The 12,823-nt window shown below is 29.0% G+C and overlaps 1 protein-coding gene across 3 annotated transcripts in view; it reads left to right on the top strand.

Moving 5' to 3' along the window:
- Positions 1 to 12,823, top strand: part of LOC145246853 (diphthine methyltransferase-like) — a 167,717-nt gene that overhangs the window by 86,763 nt on the left and 68,131 nt on the right. For all 3 annotated transcript variants that reach the window (XM_080108700.1, XM_080108701.1, XM_080108699.1), the window contains one exon: positions 6,384 to 6,697. In XM_080108700.1, coding sequence (XP_079964826.1) covers positions 6,384 to 6,697 — 314 coding nt within the window. The remainder of the gene's footprint in view (positions 1 to 6,383; positions 6,698 to 12,823) is intronic.

A 12,823-nucleotide genomic window follows, 5' to 3' on the forward strand; every position in this document is an offset into this window, starting at 1 on the left:
CAAGTTTTCACATTTAACTTCCAAACAATACTATTTTGTTTTTTTTTTAACTGAGGATATCTAAATAATAATAATAATAATAATAATAATAAGTAGGCGGTTCGATAAAGAATTTCATTGTGATGCATTTTGTAAATTTTTACCTTGTTTTCACCTTAACATTTTTCTTTAAAATGACTACCTCACAAGGTTTTCGGGTATACTGAAAATGAATATCGCATCTAAATTTTCCGCAAATAAGTAGCTTTCCGGATATTAAGCAATGTCATTTCTTATGTTATTGCTGGTGGCCATCTTGGTATGCGCGTTTGCGCATAGTTTCTTGCACATAGTTTCTCATAGTTCGTACTCCAAGATAGCCACCAGCGATAACATAAGAAATGACATTGCTTATTATTCGGAAAACTAGAGGCCTTCGAACCTTGTTAAGTGGTGGCTCCCATGTAAAAATTTTTTTTAATATGTTAAGAATTTAAATAAAAAAGAGGAAAACATATATAAAACAAAAAGAGAGGAATTAAGTTTATCAGCAGAACAAAGGTATAGGAAGTTGTTCACCAAGGAACACAAATGGAACTAAAATAAGATTGTTAATCAAGGTGTGGCAGTGAACAGGAGCAAAGGACAGAACAATGGAGTCGATATGTTTAAAGTTAGTGTTCGGGCCTTTATAAGTTGTAACTCGTATGTAAAAAAAAGAATCATCTACTGTCAAAACGAAACGGATTCAGTTTGCAGGCAATTGTTCTAGAGCAGTAAATATAAATTATTCCTTCTCTACTTCTGAACCCTACTACCCATTAAGAAATAGAATGTTGAGATACCTGGATGTCATTGTAAAAAGATGCCACTGTCAAGAGGTGTGACCTGGAAGCAGTTATGTGCTACCGGGATATTCCACATGAACGTGTAAATTCTATCATACTTGCCTGGATGCTCAGCATCGCCCGCGTGTTTAGAGGTGTTTGTTGAGCAAACAAAAAAAAAAAAAAGGTGGTAGTAGGCAGGCAGGCTCGAACCCTTACTGCAAAGGAGGCAAAGAATTTGAAAAAAAACATTACGTCTTTGCTGTTGCACCCTTTTAATGCATCTAAAACCAAGCTTCTCTCTTTACATCATCAACACTCTGATCCACATCTGGCATCAATTGAAATGAATGGCTCTCGTCTTCAGGAGACCTCAAGTTTTGACAAGCTTCTGGGCTTGACCGTTACTCCTGATCTTAAATGGAACATGTACATCAAATCTGTTGCCAAGGCTGCTGGAAAAAATGGTGGGATCATTCTACTACTCCAGTAGATATCTCACTGCTGATGCAATTCTCTACCTGTATAAGAGCCAAGTATGACCAAGGATGGAGTACTGTTGCCACATCTGGGCAGGAGCTGCTAGAAAGGACTTGGCCTGCCTTGATAGAGTTCAAAATAGACTTCGTAGCCTCGTAGGAGATGTCCTTTTCTCTTCCCTGCAACCTCTATCTCACAGAAGAGATGTTGCGAGTGTGTCTCTGATGTATCGTTATTTTCATGGAAAGTGTTCGGCTGAGCTTCAGTCTATGGCCCCCCCCTTGCCAAACTTTCACAAGAAACACCCGTCTGGCTGAAAACACTATCAATAATTCCCCCCACTCTTTATCTTTGCCTAAACCTAAACGTAGATTCCATGACAAAGCTTCTTTCTTAGAACTGCACGCCTGTGGAATTGTCTTCCGTTTTCCTGCTTTCCGGCTGACTACAATATGGTTGTTTTCAAATCTAACGTAAACAAGTTCTGGATGATTCCATATAAGTTAACAAATTTACCGAATTGATTACTATATTGTCCTATTTCTACTGTACACTCTTTAACCCTTATCCTCGAGTGGTCTCTTGGCCTTGATAATGTGGTGATGCCTGTGTAAAAAAAAAAAAAAAAAAATCACCAAACCGGAAGTGACGTAGCTTTAAATTAAGGCTAGTCAATCGAAAAGAGTGGATGACTTTTGAAAATATTGGTGGAAAAAGGAAATGAGGGTGAAGGAATTAATGATTTTAGCCAATTTTTCGATATTTGTCGTCTGAAGGTTTGACCTTCAAAATAATACTGATCTTGTGAAAATCCGTCGCCTCTGTTGAAAGTTTTAGGCAGACATACAAACACACATAGATTTAAACAGACAGGTGAGATTTATATTATACTAGCGGGGGTACCCGGCGTTGTCTGGGTGTTTGTAGGTGTGTGCGTGTGTGGTATTAAATAAAAAAGAACCCGGATGCGGGGGGTGGGGTGGGGGTAAAGTTGGTTGGATCGAACCCGAAGCCCTGAGGTGAAGTTTGAAAATAAAATCGGTCAGCCAGAATGAGTTACTGAAAGATGTTTGAATTTATTTTAAGTAAGAACCAAATTGACAGGTGCGCGCCTGGAAGTCGTCAAGCGTTACGACAACGACAACGTCAATGACCAGGTCTGTTTGTCATAAGCGAAGTAAAAAAGAAAACGTTTTAATTAAGCGGAGGGGGGGGGGTGATCAAAACATCAAAAAAAAAGACTAACGTAAGACAAACGAACGATGCAAACAGAAAAACGAACACATGAAAAATGGCTTAAATAAGCCTGTTTCGATATTAAAATTTTAAAAATCGGTGTTTTTGGGTGTGTGGTCGGGGGTGGATAAGTGAAGTAAAAAAAAAAATCCAGAAAAACGAACATTACGTGAAAAATGGCTTAAATAACACTAGTTCAATATTTAAATTTAAAAAATCGTAAAAAAAAAAGAAGACATCTTACACCACGATTCAAACCTAAAACGTTTAGATAATGAAACAACGCGCTAATCAACTGACCTAACGCAACGTACATGAAATTTGTTCAGTTTTTCAACTATTCAAAGTAAATCAGGTCATGACGTCATCTGGCGCATGCATAGAACCGCTCGTCGTCACAAGAAGACCGTTTTCAAAACATCGAAAAAAAAACTAATGTAAGGCAAACAAATGATGCTAAATGTAAAAATCTGAAAAACAAAACCAAAAAAAACCCAGAAAAATGAACATTACCTGAAAAATGGCTTAAATAACACTGGTTCAATATTTAAATTTAAAAAATCGAAAAAAAAAAGAAAGACATCTCAGACCACGATTCGAACCCAAAAAGTTTAGATAATGACCCAACACTCTAACCAACTGGGCTAACACGACGTACATGAAATTTAGTCAGTTCTTCAACTATTTAAACTAAATCAGGTCATGACATCATCTGACGCATGCGTAGAACTGGTCGTCGTCATGAGAGGACGGTTTTTGTTAACAAAGACACGTGTATCGGAGAAGCATGTCGCCCAGGCGCGTGGCAAAAAGTTCTCTTTCATCTTTCCCTCACCTTCTTTTATCAATATCGGTTAGCTGCAACCCCCACTTCTCCCCATATGTCCACAAATGATGGTCAACCAATCAGCAGGCGCGTTTTTGTTCGGGGGGGGAGGGATCCAGTAATGTCCTGTCGAACTCTGAACGCCTGGTCGCAGAAGAGAAAGAAAAGAAAATAATAAAAAGCGACCTTTACAATTATTGAAGCAAAAAGAAAGAAAGAAAAGGTTTTTCTCTCTCATCTTTTCTCCCCAACTCCTCCCGCCACGTCAGTGAGGAAATAAATGTCCACACGCTAGGAATACGATCTGTCACGTTCAATTAACACTCAACAGGTCTGCCATGCATGTTCTCAGGTGGTCTCCTCTTCAACTACTTGACAACGATCTCTATTGGCGGTCTATCAGCATAAGTGTCCGTCTGTTGTGCCTAAGACTTATTTTTATGACTTTCACTCTGGCGTAGACACGTGTTTCAGCTATCCATTTTTTTTTGGGGGGGGGGAGATCATTTTGATTATCCATCAAGAAACAGACGTATTCTGTTTAAAACAACATCAAACCATCATCATCATCATTAGAATTCAACCATGCGAATTCCCCTGAATTTGTGTCAATGGGACCACACAGATGACAGGCTGTTCCTTAATCAACTAACAAGGTCTCCCGGCATCGCCTAGTCCCCATCGCGTTACAACAGCATCTATATATAGTTTTTATAATATTAATATCGACAACACTAGTTCTTTTCGTTTCTGAATTTTTCAGATGAGAATTGGTTATTCATATTATTTGGATTCTTTGGACTACTGTTCCCATCGTGTGTGTGATTTCCACTAAAAGTATGCATTGAAAAGCTGTAATACATGGAGAGATTTAAAAGTAAGGTATGGTTGATTATACATGGTGGGAAAAGGGAAACCATCTACCATAATTGGACGAAGCAAAAATTACGGACAGAAAAGAATGGTGGAAAGTAAGACGACTGAAAGAAGCAGCACATGTGCTTGATGACAATCAATTGCTAAGTAGAGCTAGGAGCTAGTATACAACTTAAACAATATGGGAACGGTTTATTAGAAATAATAGATAATAAATCCAGTAACAAGTAAAACAATAACAATAATACACACACTCATATATATATATATATATATATATATATATATATATACTAGCAGAGAGACCCGAGGTTGCCCGGGATTGAATGATGATCAACGAATACTTCCCATTCCTATATTTTTATTGTCACTGAAATCCGTGAAATCACCTGGGAGGAAGCTTCACATGCCTCCATGCAGTAACTTAGTCCGAAATATGTTATTCTACATTGCACTCTAGAGAACCTGCTGTTTCTTTTATAAAATTATTTTATATAAACTTCTTTCCAGTTAACGAAAACATTAAAAAATTTATGTGCGGGGTTTGAACTTAAAAACCACATCATGCAAAAAAAAAAAAATGTAAATTTTCAAGTCTTATAAAATACTTTGCAGTTAATAAAAAAAAAAAAAGAAGAAATTTACATGCGGAGTTTGAACCTACAGATCACGTCATGCAAAAAAAAAAAACACGTTATCAATTTACCCACAGTAGAATTTTCACAGCCTGTTTATCTATCATTGTAGCTAAGCGACGACATGGAAAAAATGGCTTTACCAATGATAGATAAATTAAAATAACAGTTTTGATTGTGGGTAATCATCGGGGGTATTCTGAGACAGAACTTAACGAACATCACTCCGAGACTCATACACTAATGTTCTGTAAATTTTAAAGAAAATCTGTTCAGCTGTTTCAGAGTCTATAAGGAACAAACTCACATACACAAAGTTGCATTTATATAATTGTGTAGATATACATGTGTGGTAATAATAATTCGTAATAGATAGTGGTATTTAGTATTAGAAATAAAAATAGGTTTAAGGCTCTGAAAATTCGTACTAGAACCTATGGACGCAAAAACCTGTAGCACAGTGGTTAAAGCACTTGGAAAAATCAATTGTAAAAGTGATATTCTCCTGGAGGTTGAAGGTCCAATTCTCAATGTGGGTGACTGAAAAATACGATTTCAAATTATTTAGGACTAGCGTTGGGACGATTAATTGGAATCGGGAATCGGAAAAAAACAAAACTTGGGGGGGAGGTATCGAAATCGGTATCAAAATCAGAAAAATTTGTGCTTATTTTCTGATACCAACACCGATTCCTTAAATTATCTACTTTTTATTTGATTTTGTTTAAAAAAAAATCTTCAACTGTTTGTAGTAATAATAAAATAAATAAATATTTATTGATTTAAACTTCCAGTAAAACAAAAATTTACAGATGAATTCCCCCTCCTCACACACTCACGTGTTTTTACGTTTGAGAAAATATATGCACATTTAAAATAATAAATAAATGAAATAACTATTTTATAGTTACATATTTAAAGATTTATAAAGAATCAGAATCAGTAATTGAATTGGAATCGGGAATTAAGTACGGAATCGGTAATTGTATCGGAATTGGAAAAATATTGGAATCGTCCCATCACTAATGTGTGTGTGTGTGTGTGTGTGTGTGTCTGTTCCATCAGATCCTTTCACAATTGACAAAACTCTTTTAGATTTGCACCCGTCATTTTCATAATTCCAGCTGCTCTTCCACCGTACATCACACGCACTTTATAATCTCCACGAATCGGAATCGGTAATTAGGTACGGAATCAGAAAAAATATTGGAATCGTCCGATCACTACTTAGGACCTCTATGCAGTCATGGCTGACAGAACAGAGCATGCTACCCCCGTGAATAAATAAAGAGTTCCGTTCGAAATTCTATCCAAATTCCCGAGTTCGACAGGATACACCTGAAGAAGGGCAGAAGTTACATCAACCGAAACATTGTGAAAAACAGTAGTCTGAAGAATCTAAATAATACAAAAACTATTCCATACATATAGGAAAAATAGGCCAATAAAATTACAAATGAATAAGATCAAGCATTAATTTATTATGAACTGTTTAAAAATTTTTTGTTTCTTATTTTTTTTCAGTCTGATGATGCTGATCCTTCGGCACCAAGTTCTCGTGTTGGACACTTGTATTTATTTCAGTTTGAGTCCGACTCGACTGAAGAACCATTGACCGTTACGGAAGAGATTTCTCACTCTGGAATTCTGGACATAAAATGGTATCGATCAACATTGAACGGACATCCAACCTTTGGTCTTGTTGATGCTGAAGGTCGGTTATGTACATTCCAAGTGACGGGCGAAGACTCAAAGAAATTAAAGCCAATATTTTGTGAAGAAATTGGAACAGATATTCTTGGCCTCTCTTTGGATTGGTCAGCTCCAACTGGAGGCAGGTACCCTCATTTTCTGAATTATTTTTTTGTGTTCTTGTATTCTTACAAGTTTGTACATCTATTTAGGTACAAGCACATTTTTTGCTTTGAAAGTGTAGCCTAACCTGAAGACACCAAGAGAAAATTGACGATTAACACATGAGAATATTTGAAAAGTGATTATTTTCATTGAAATATGTGTATTTACAGAATTTTTTTATTAAAAATAAATGAATATGTACATTTACAGAAATAATTAATACTGTAAGCAAAATTTTTCATTGAATTATGTGTATTTACACATTTTTTTTTTATTAAAAATAAATAAATATGTACATTTACAGAAATAATTAATACTGTAAGCAAAATTTTTCATTGAAATATGTGTATTTACAGAATTTTTTATTAAAAAAAATAAATATGTACATTTACAGAAATAATTAATACTGTAAGCAAAATTTTTCATTGAATTATGTGTATTTACAGAATTTTTTTTATTAAAATAAATAAATATGCACATTTACAGAAATAATTAATACTGTAAACAAAATTTTTCATTGAATTATGTGTATTTACAGAATTTTTTTTATTAAAATAAATAAATATCTACATTTACAGAAATAATACTGTAAGCAAAATTTTTCATTGAAATATGTGTATTTAAAAAAAATTTTTATTAAAATAAATAAATATGTACATTTACAGAAATAATTAATACTGTAAGCAAAATGTTTCATTGAAATATGTGTATTTATAGAATTTTTTATTAAAATAAATAAATATGTACATTTACAGAAATAATTAATACTGTAAGCAAAATTTTTCATTGAAATATGTGTATTTACAGAATTTTTTTATTAAAATAAATAAATATGTACATTTATAGAAATAGTTAATACTGTAAGCAAAATTTTTCATTGAAATATGTGTATTTACAGAATTTTTTTTATTAAAATAAATAAATATGTACATTTACAGAAGTAATTAATACTGTAAACAAAATTTTTCATTGAAATATGTGTATTTACAGAATTTTTTTATTAAAAATAAATAAATATGTACATTTACAGAAATAATTAATACTGTAATCAAAGTTTTTCATTGAAATATGTGTATTTACAGAATTTTATTATTAAAATATATAAATATGTACATTTATAGAAATAATTAATACTGTAAGCAAAATTTTTCATTGAATTATGTGTATTTACAGAATTTTTTTTATTAAAATAAATAAATATGTACATTTACAGAAATAATTAATACTGTAAACAAAATTTTTCATTGAAATATGTGTATTTACAGAATTTTTTATTAAAATAAATAAGTATGTACATTTATAGAAATAATTAATACTGTAAGCAAAATTTTTCATTGAAATATGTGTATTTACAGAATTTTTTTATTAAAATAAATAAATATCTACATTTACAGAAATAATTAATACTGTAAACAAAATTTTTCATTGAAATATGTGTATTTACAGAATTCTTTTATTAAAATAAATAAATATGTACATTTACAGAAATAATTAATACTGTAAGCAACATTTTTCATTGAAATATGTGTATTTACAGAATTTTTGTTATTAAAATAAATAAATATGTACATTTATAGAAATAATTAATACTGTAAACAAAATTTTTCATTGAAATATGTGTATTTACAGAATTTTTTTATTAAAAAAAATAAATATGTACATTTATAGAAATAATTAATACTGTAAGCAAAATTTTTCATTGAAATATGTGTATTTACAGAATTTATTTTATTAAAATAAATAAATATGTACATTTACAGAAATAATTAATACTGTAAACAAAATTTTTCATTGAAATATGTGTATTTACAGAATTCTTTTATTAAAAATAAATAAATATGTACATTTATAGAAATAATTAATACTGTAAGCAAAATTTTTCATTGAAATATGTGTATTTACAGAATTTTTTTTATTAAAATAAATAAATATGTACATTTACAGAAATAATTAATACTGTAAACAAAATTTTTCATTGAAATATGTGTATTTACAGAATTCTTTTATTAAAATAAATAAATATGTACATTTACAGAAATAATTAATACTGTAAGCAAAATTTTTCATTGAATTATGTGTATTTACAGAATTCTTTTTATTATAATAAATAAATATGTACATTTACAGAAATAATTAATACTGTAAACAAAATTTTTCATTGAATTATGTGTATTTACAGAATTTTTTTTATTAAAATAAATATCTACATTTACAGAAATAATACTGTAAGCAAAATTTTTCATTGAAATATGTGTATTTACAGAATTTTTTTATTAAAATAAATAAATATGTACATTTACAGAAATAATTAATACTGTAAGCAAAATTTTTCATTGAAATATGTGTATTTACAGAATTCTTTTATTAAAATAAATAAATATGTACATTTACAGAAATAATTAATACTGTAAGCAAAATTTTTCATTGAATTATGTGTATTTACAGAATTCTTTTTATTAAAATAAATAAATATCTACATTTACAGAAATAATTAATACTGTAAGCAAAATTTTTCATTGAATTATGTGTATTTACAGAATTTTTTTATTAAAATAAATAAATATCTACATTTACAGAAATAATACTGTAAGCAAAATTTTTCATTGAAATATGTGTATTTACAGAATTCTTTTATTAAAAAAAAAAAATATGTACATTTACAGAAATAATTAATACTGTAAACAAAACTTATCATTGAATTATGTGTATTTACAGAATTTTTTTTATTAAAATAAATAAATATGTACATTTACAGAAATAATTAATACTGTAAGCAAAATTTTTCATTGAAATATGTGTATTTACAGAATTTCTTTTATTAAAATAAATAAATATGTACATTTATAGAAATAATTACTACTGTAAACAAAATTTTTCATTGAAATATGTGTATTTACAGAATTTTTTTATTAAAAAAAATGAATATGTATATTTGTAGAAATAATTAATACTGTAAACAAAATTTTTCATTGAATTATGTGTATTTACAGAATTTATTTTATTAAAATAAATAAATATCTACATTTACAGAAATAATTAATACTGTAAGCAAAATTTTTCATTGAATTATGTGTATTTACAAATTTTTTTTTATTAAAATAAATAAATATCTACATTTACAGAAATAATTAATACTGTAAGCAAAATTTTTCATTGAATTATGTGTATTTACAAATTTTTTTTTATTAAAATAAATAAATATGTACATTTACAGAAATAATTAATACTGTAAGCAAAATTTTTCATTGAAATATGTGTATTTACAGAATTCTTTTATTAAAATAAATAAATATGTACATTTATAGAAATAATTAATACTGTAAGCAAAATTTTTCATTGAATTATGTGTATTTACAGAATTTTTTTATTAAAATAAATAAATATGTACATTTACAGAAATAATTAATACTGTAAGCAAAATTTTTCATTGAAATATGTGTATTTACAGAATTCTTTTATTAAAATAAATAAATATGTACATTTATAGAAATAATTAATACTGTAAGCAAAATTTTTCATTGAATTATGTGTATTTACAGAATTTTTTTATTAAAATAAATAAATATGTACATTTACAGAAATAATTAATACTGTAAGCAAAATTTTTCATTGAAATATGTGTATTTACAGAATTCTTTTATTAAAATAAATAAATATGTACATTTATAGAAATAATTAATACTGTAAGCAAAATTTTTCATTGAATTATGTGTATTTACAGAATTTTTTTTATTAAAATAAATAAATATGTACATTTACAGAAATAATTAATACTGTAAGCAAAATTTTTCATTGAAATATGTGTAATTACAGAATTATTTTTTATTAAAATAAATAAATAAATATGTACATTTACAGAAATAATTAGTACTGTAAGCAAAATGTTTCATTGAATTATGTGTATTTACAGAATTCTTTTTATTAAAATAAATAAATATGTACATTTACAGAAATAATTAATACTGTAAGCAAAATTTTTCATTGAAATATGTGTAATTACAGAATTATTTTTTATTAAAATAAATAAATAAATATGTACATTTACAGAAATAATTAATACTGTAAACAAAATTTTTCATTGAAATATGTGTATTTACAGAATTTTTTTTTAAAATAAATAAATATGCACTTATACAGAAATAGTTAATACTGTAAGCAAAATTTTTGGTGTTTATACACTATCAGAACGAAATTTCGGAAATATTACAACTGAATTCCACATGAAAACAATGGTATTTACGCGTTCCTCATATTTTTAAGATGATTATATCCAAAAACTACGAAAATCGATAAGGTAGAAAATTTTTTATTAAAGAAAATAGAAGTTGGAGAACACAATCGTGTATGCCTATGTAGGACACAGAAGAGTCACAAAAGAGATAATTTCCTCCCAATAATTCTTGGAAAACTCAGTAAAAGTTTTTGGAATTTTCCAAATGGATCTGAAGAAATTGAATCAGTGCGATATTTATTATTTTTGCTCAAATAAAATCCGTATTTTTTATTTCCTGCAGTATCCAGTTGATACATTTAAAAAAAAAAAATAAATAAAAAGCTAATATTATTTTTATGTTATTTCATTTTTAGGTGAACAGTTATTTTTATATTAAACAATTATGAAAAAATCTTAAATGAAAAACAGACTCAGAAACACTGTATATACATTAAGTTTATTTTGTTATTTGTTTTGCGTTAGTCAGATTAAAAATTTAGAGTTAGTTCCCTTGCTTGTTTTCGTTTCGATTTATTTTATAGAAATAAGATGACCACAATTTTTCACCAGTTAACACGATTAAAGTTATTTTTTTTAAATAATTCAGTAATATTCAAGTAATTTTGACTGCATAATTTGGAAGCTAACATTGCAACTTATTCGAATTGACAAAAAAAAATCAGTAGAAACCATTGTTTTTTTACCTGAAAACTCCATTTATCTACTAGATAATTTTATTCTGATAGTAAATAAAATAAAGAGGCACCAAATTTTTTATATAAATTATAATGAATTATAATAAATAAACAGAAAAAAAATTGAATGAATATTTACTTAACATTATCCAAAAATATGAATTTTTCACATATAGTAAATAAAATAAAATTAAATGTAATCGAAAAGAAAACTGTTAAAAAAAATAATAATAAAAATAATAATGATTATACTTCATAACAAACATGGATCCAGTATTGCGAAAAAGTATTGTTTTTGTCTTCAGTATAAGCTACCATATTTAGTGCGGGCCACTTTCAAAACAGGAAGTTGTTTGTCTGGGAAAAACAGCCTATCCTGCCTTGACAGTACAAAATAGACTTCGTGGCTTAGTGGGAGATGCCCTTTTCTCTACCCTGCAACCTCTCTCCCACAGAAGAGACATTGCGAGCCTATCCTTATTTTATCGTTATTTCCATGGCAGGTGCTCGTCTGAACTCCAATCTCTGGTCCCCCCTCACCAATCTTTCATGAAAAACACCTGTCTAGCTGAATCTACTGTGAAAAATTTCCCCCACTCTTTATCTGTGCCTAAATCAAAACGTGGATTCCATGAACAAAGCTTCTTTCTTAGAACTGTACGCCTGTGGAACTCTGTTCCGTCTGCCTGCTTCCCACCTGACTACAACTTGGATGTGTTCAAGTCCAACGTTAACAAATTCCTAATGAACCGCCCCCTTAAGTAAACACTTCATCAAATCTCCACACTAACATAATGTACTTGCAATAACCCTTATCCTTGAGTGGCTTCCGGGCCTTGATAAGTGGTGACCACTATGTAAAAAAAAAAAAAAATTGCTATCTGTACAGGTCAATTGCGGATAAATGTGAACTTAACACTTTCACACCAGTGCCACCCCCACTTCCACCTGCCTAAATTATTTTGTCCACTTTTTTTTTATATGGTAACTTTTTATTTATTTAGTTAAAAAAAATTTTTTTACACAGGCATCACCACATTATCAAGGCCAAGAGGCCACTCAAGGATAAGGGTTAAAGAGTGTACAGTAGAAATTGGACAATATAGTAATCATTAGTAATGAAAATTCGGTAAATTTGTTAACTTATATAGAACGGCTCATCAAGAACTTATTTACGTTAGACTTGAAGACAACCATAT

The sequence above is a fragment of the Euprymna scolopes genome, chromosome 24, assembly GCF_053919585.1.
Source record: "Euprymna scolopes isolate OS-2025 chromosome 24, ASM5391958v1, whole genome shotgun sequence".
Classification (NCBI taxonomy): Eukaryota; Metazoa; Mollusca; class Cephalopoda; order Sepiida; family Sepiolidae; genus Euprymna; species Euprymna scolopes.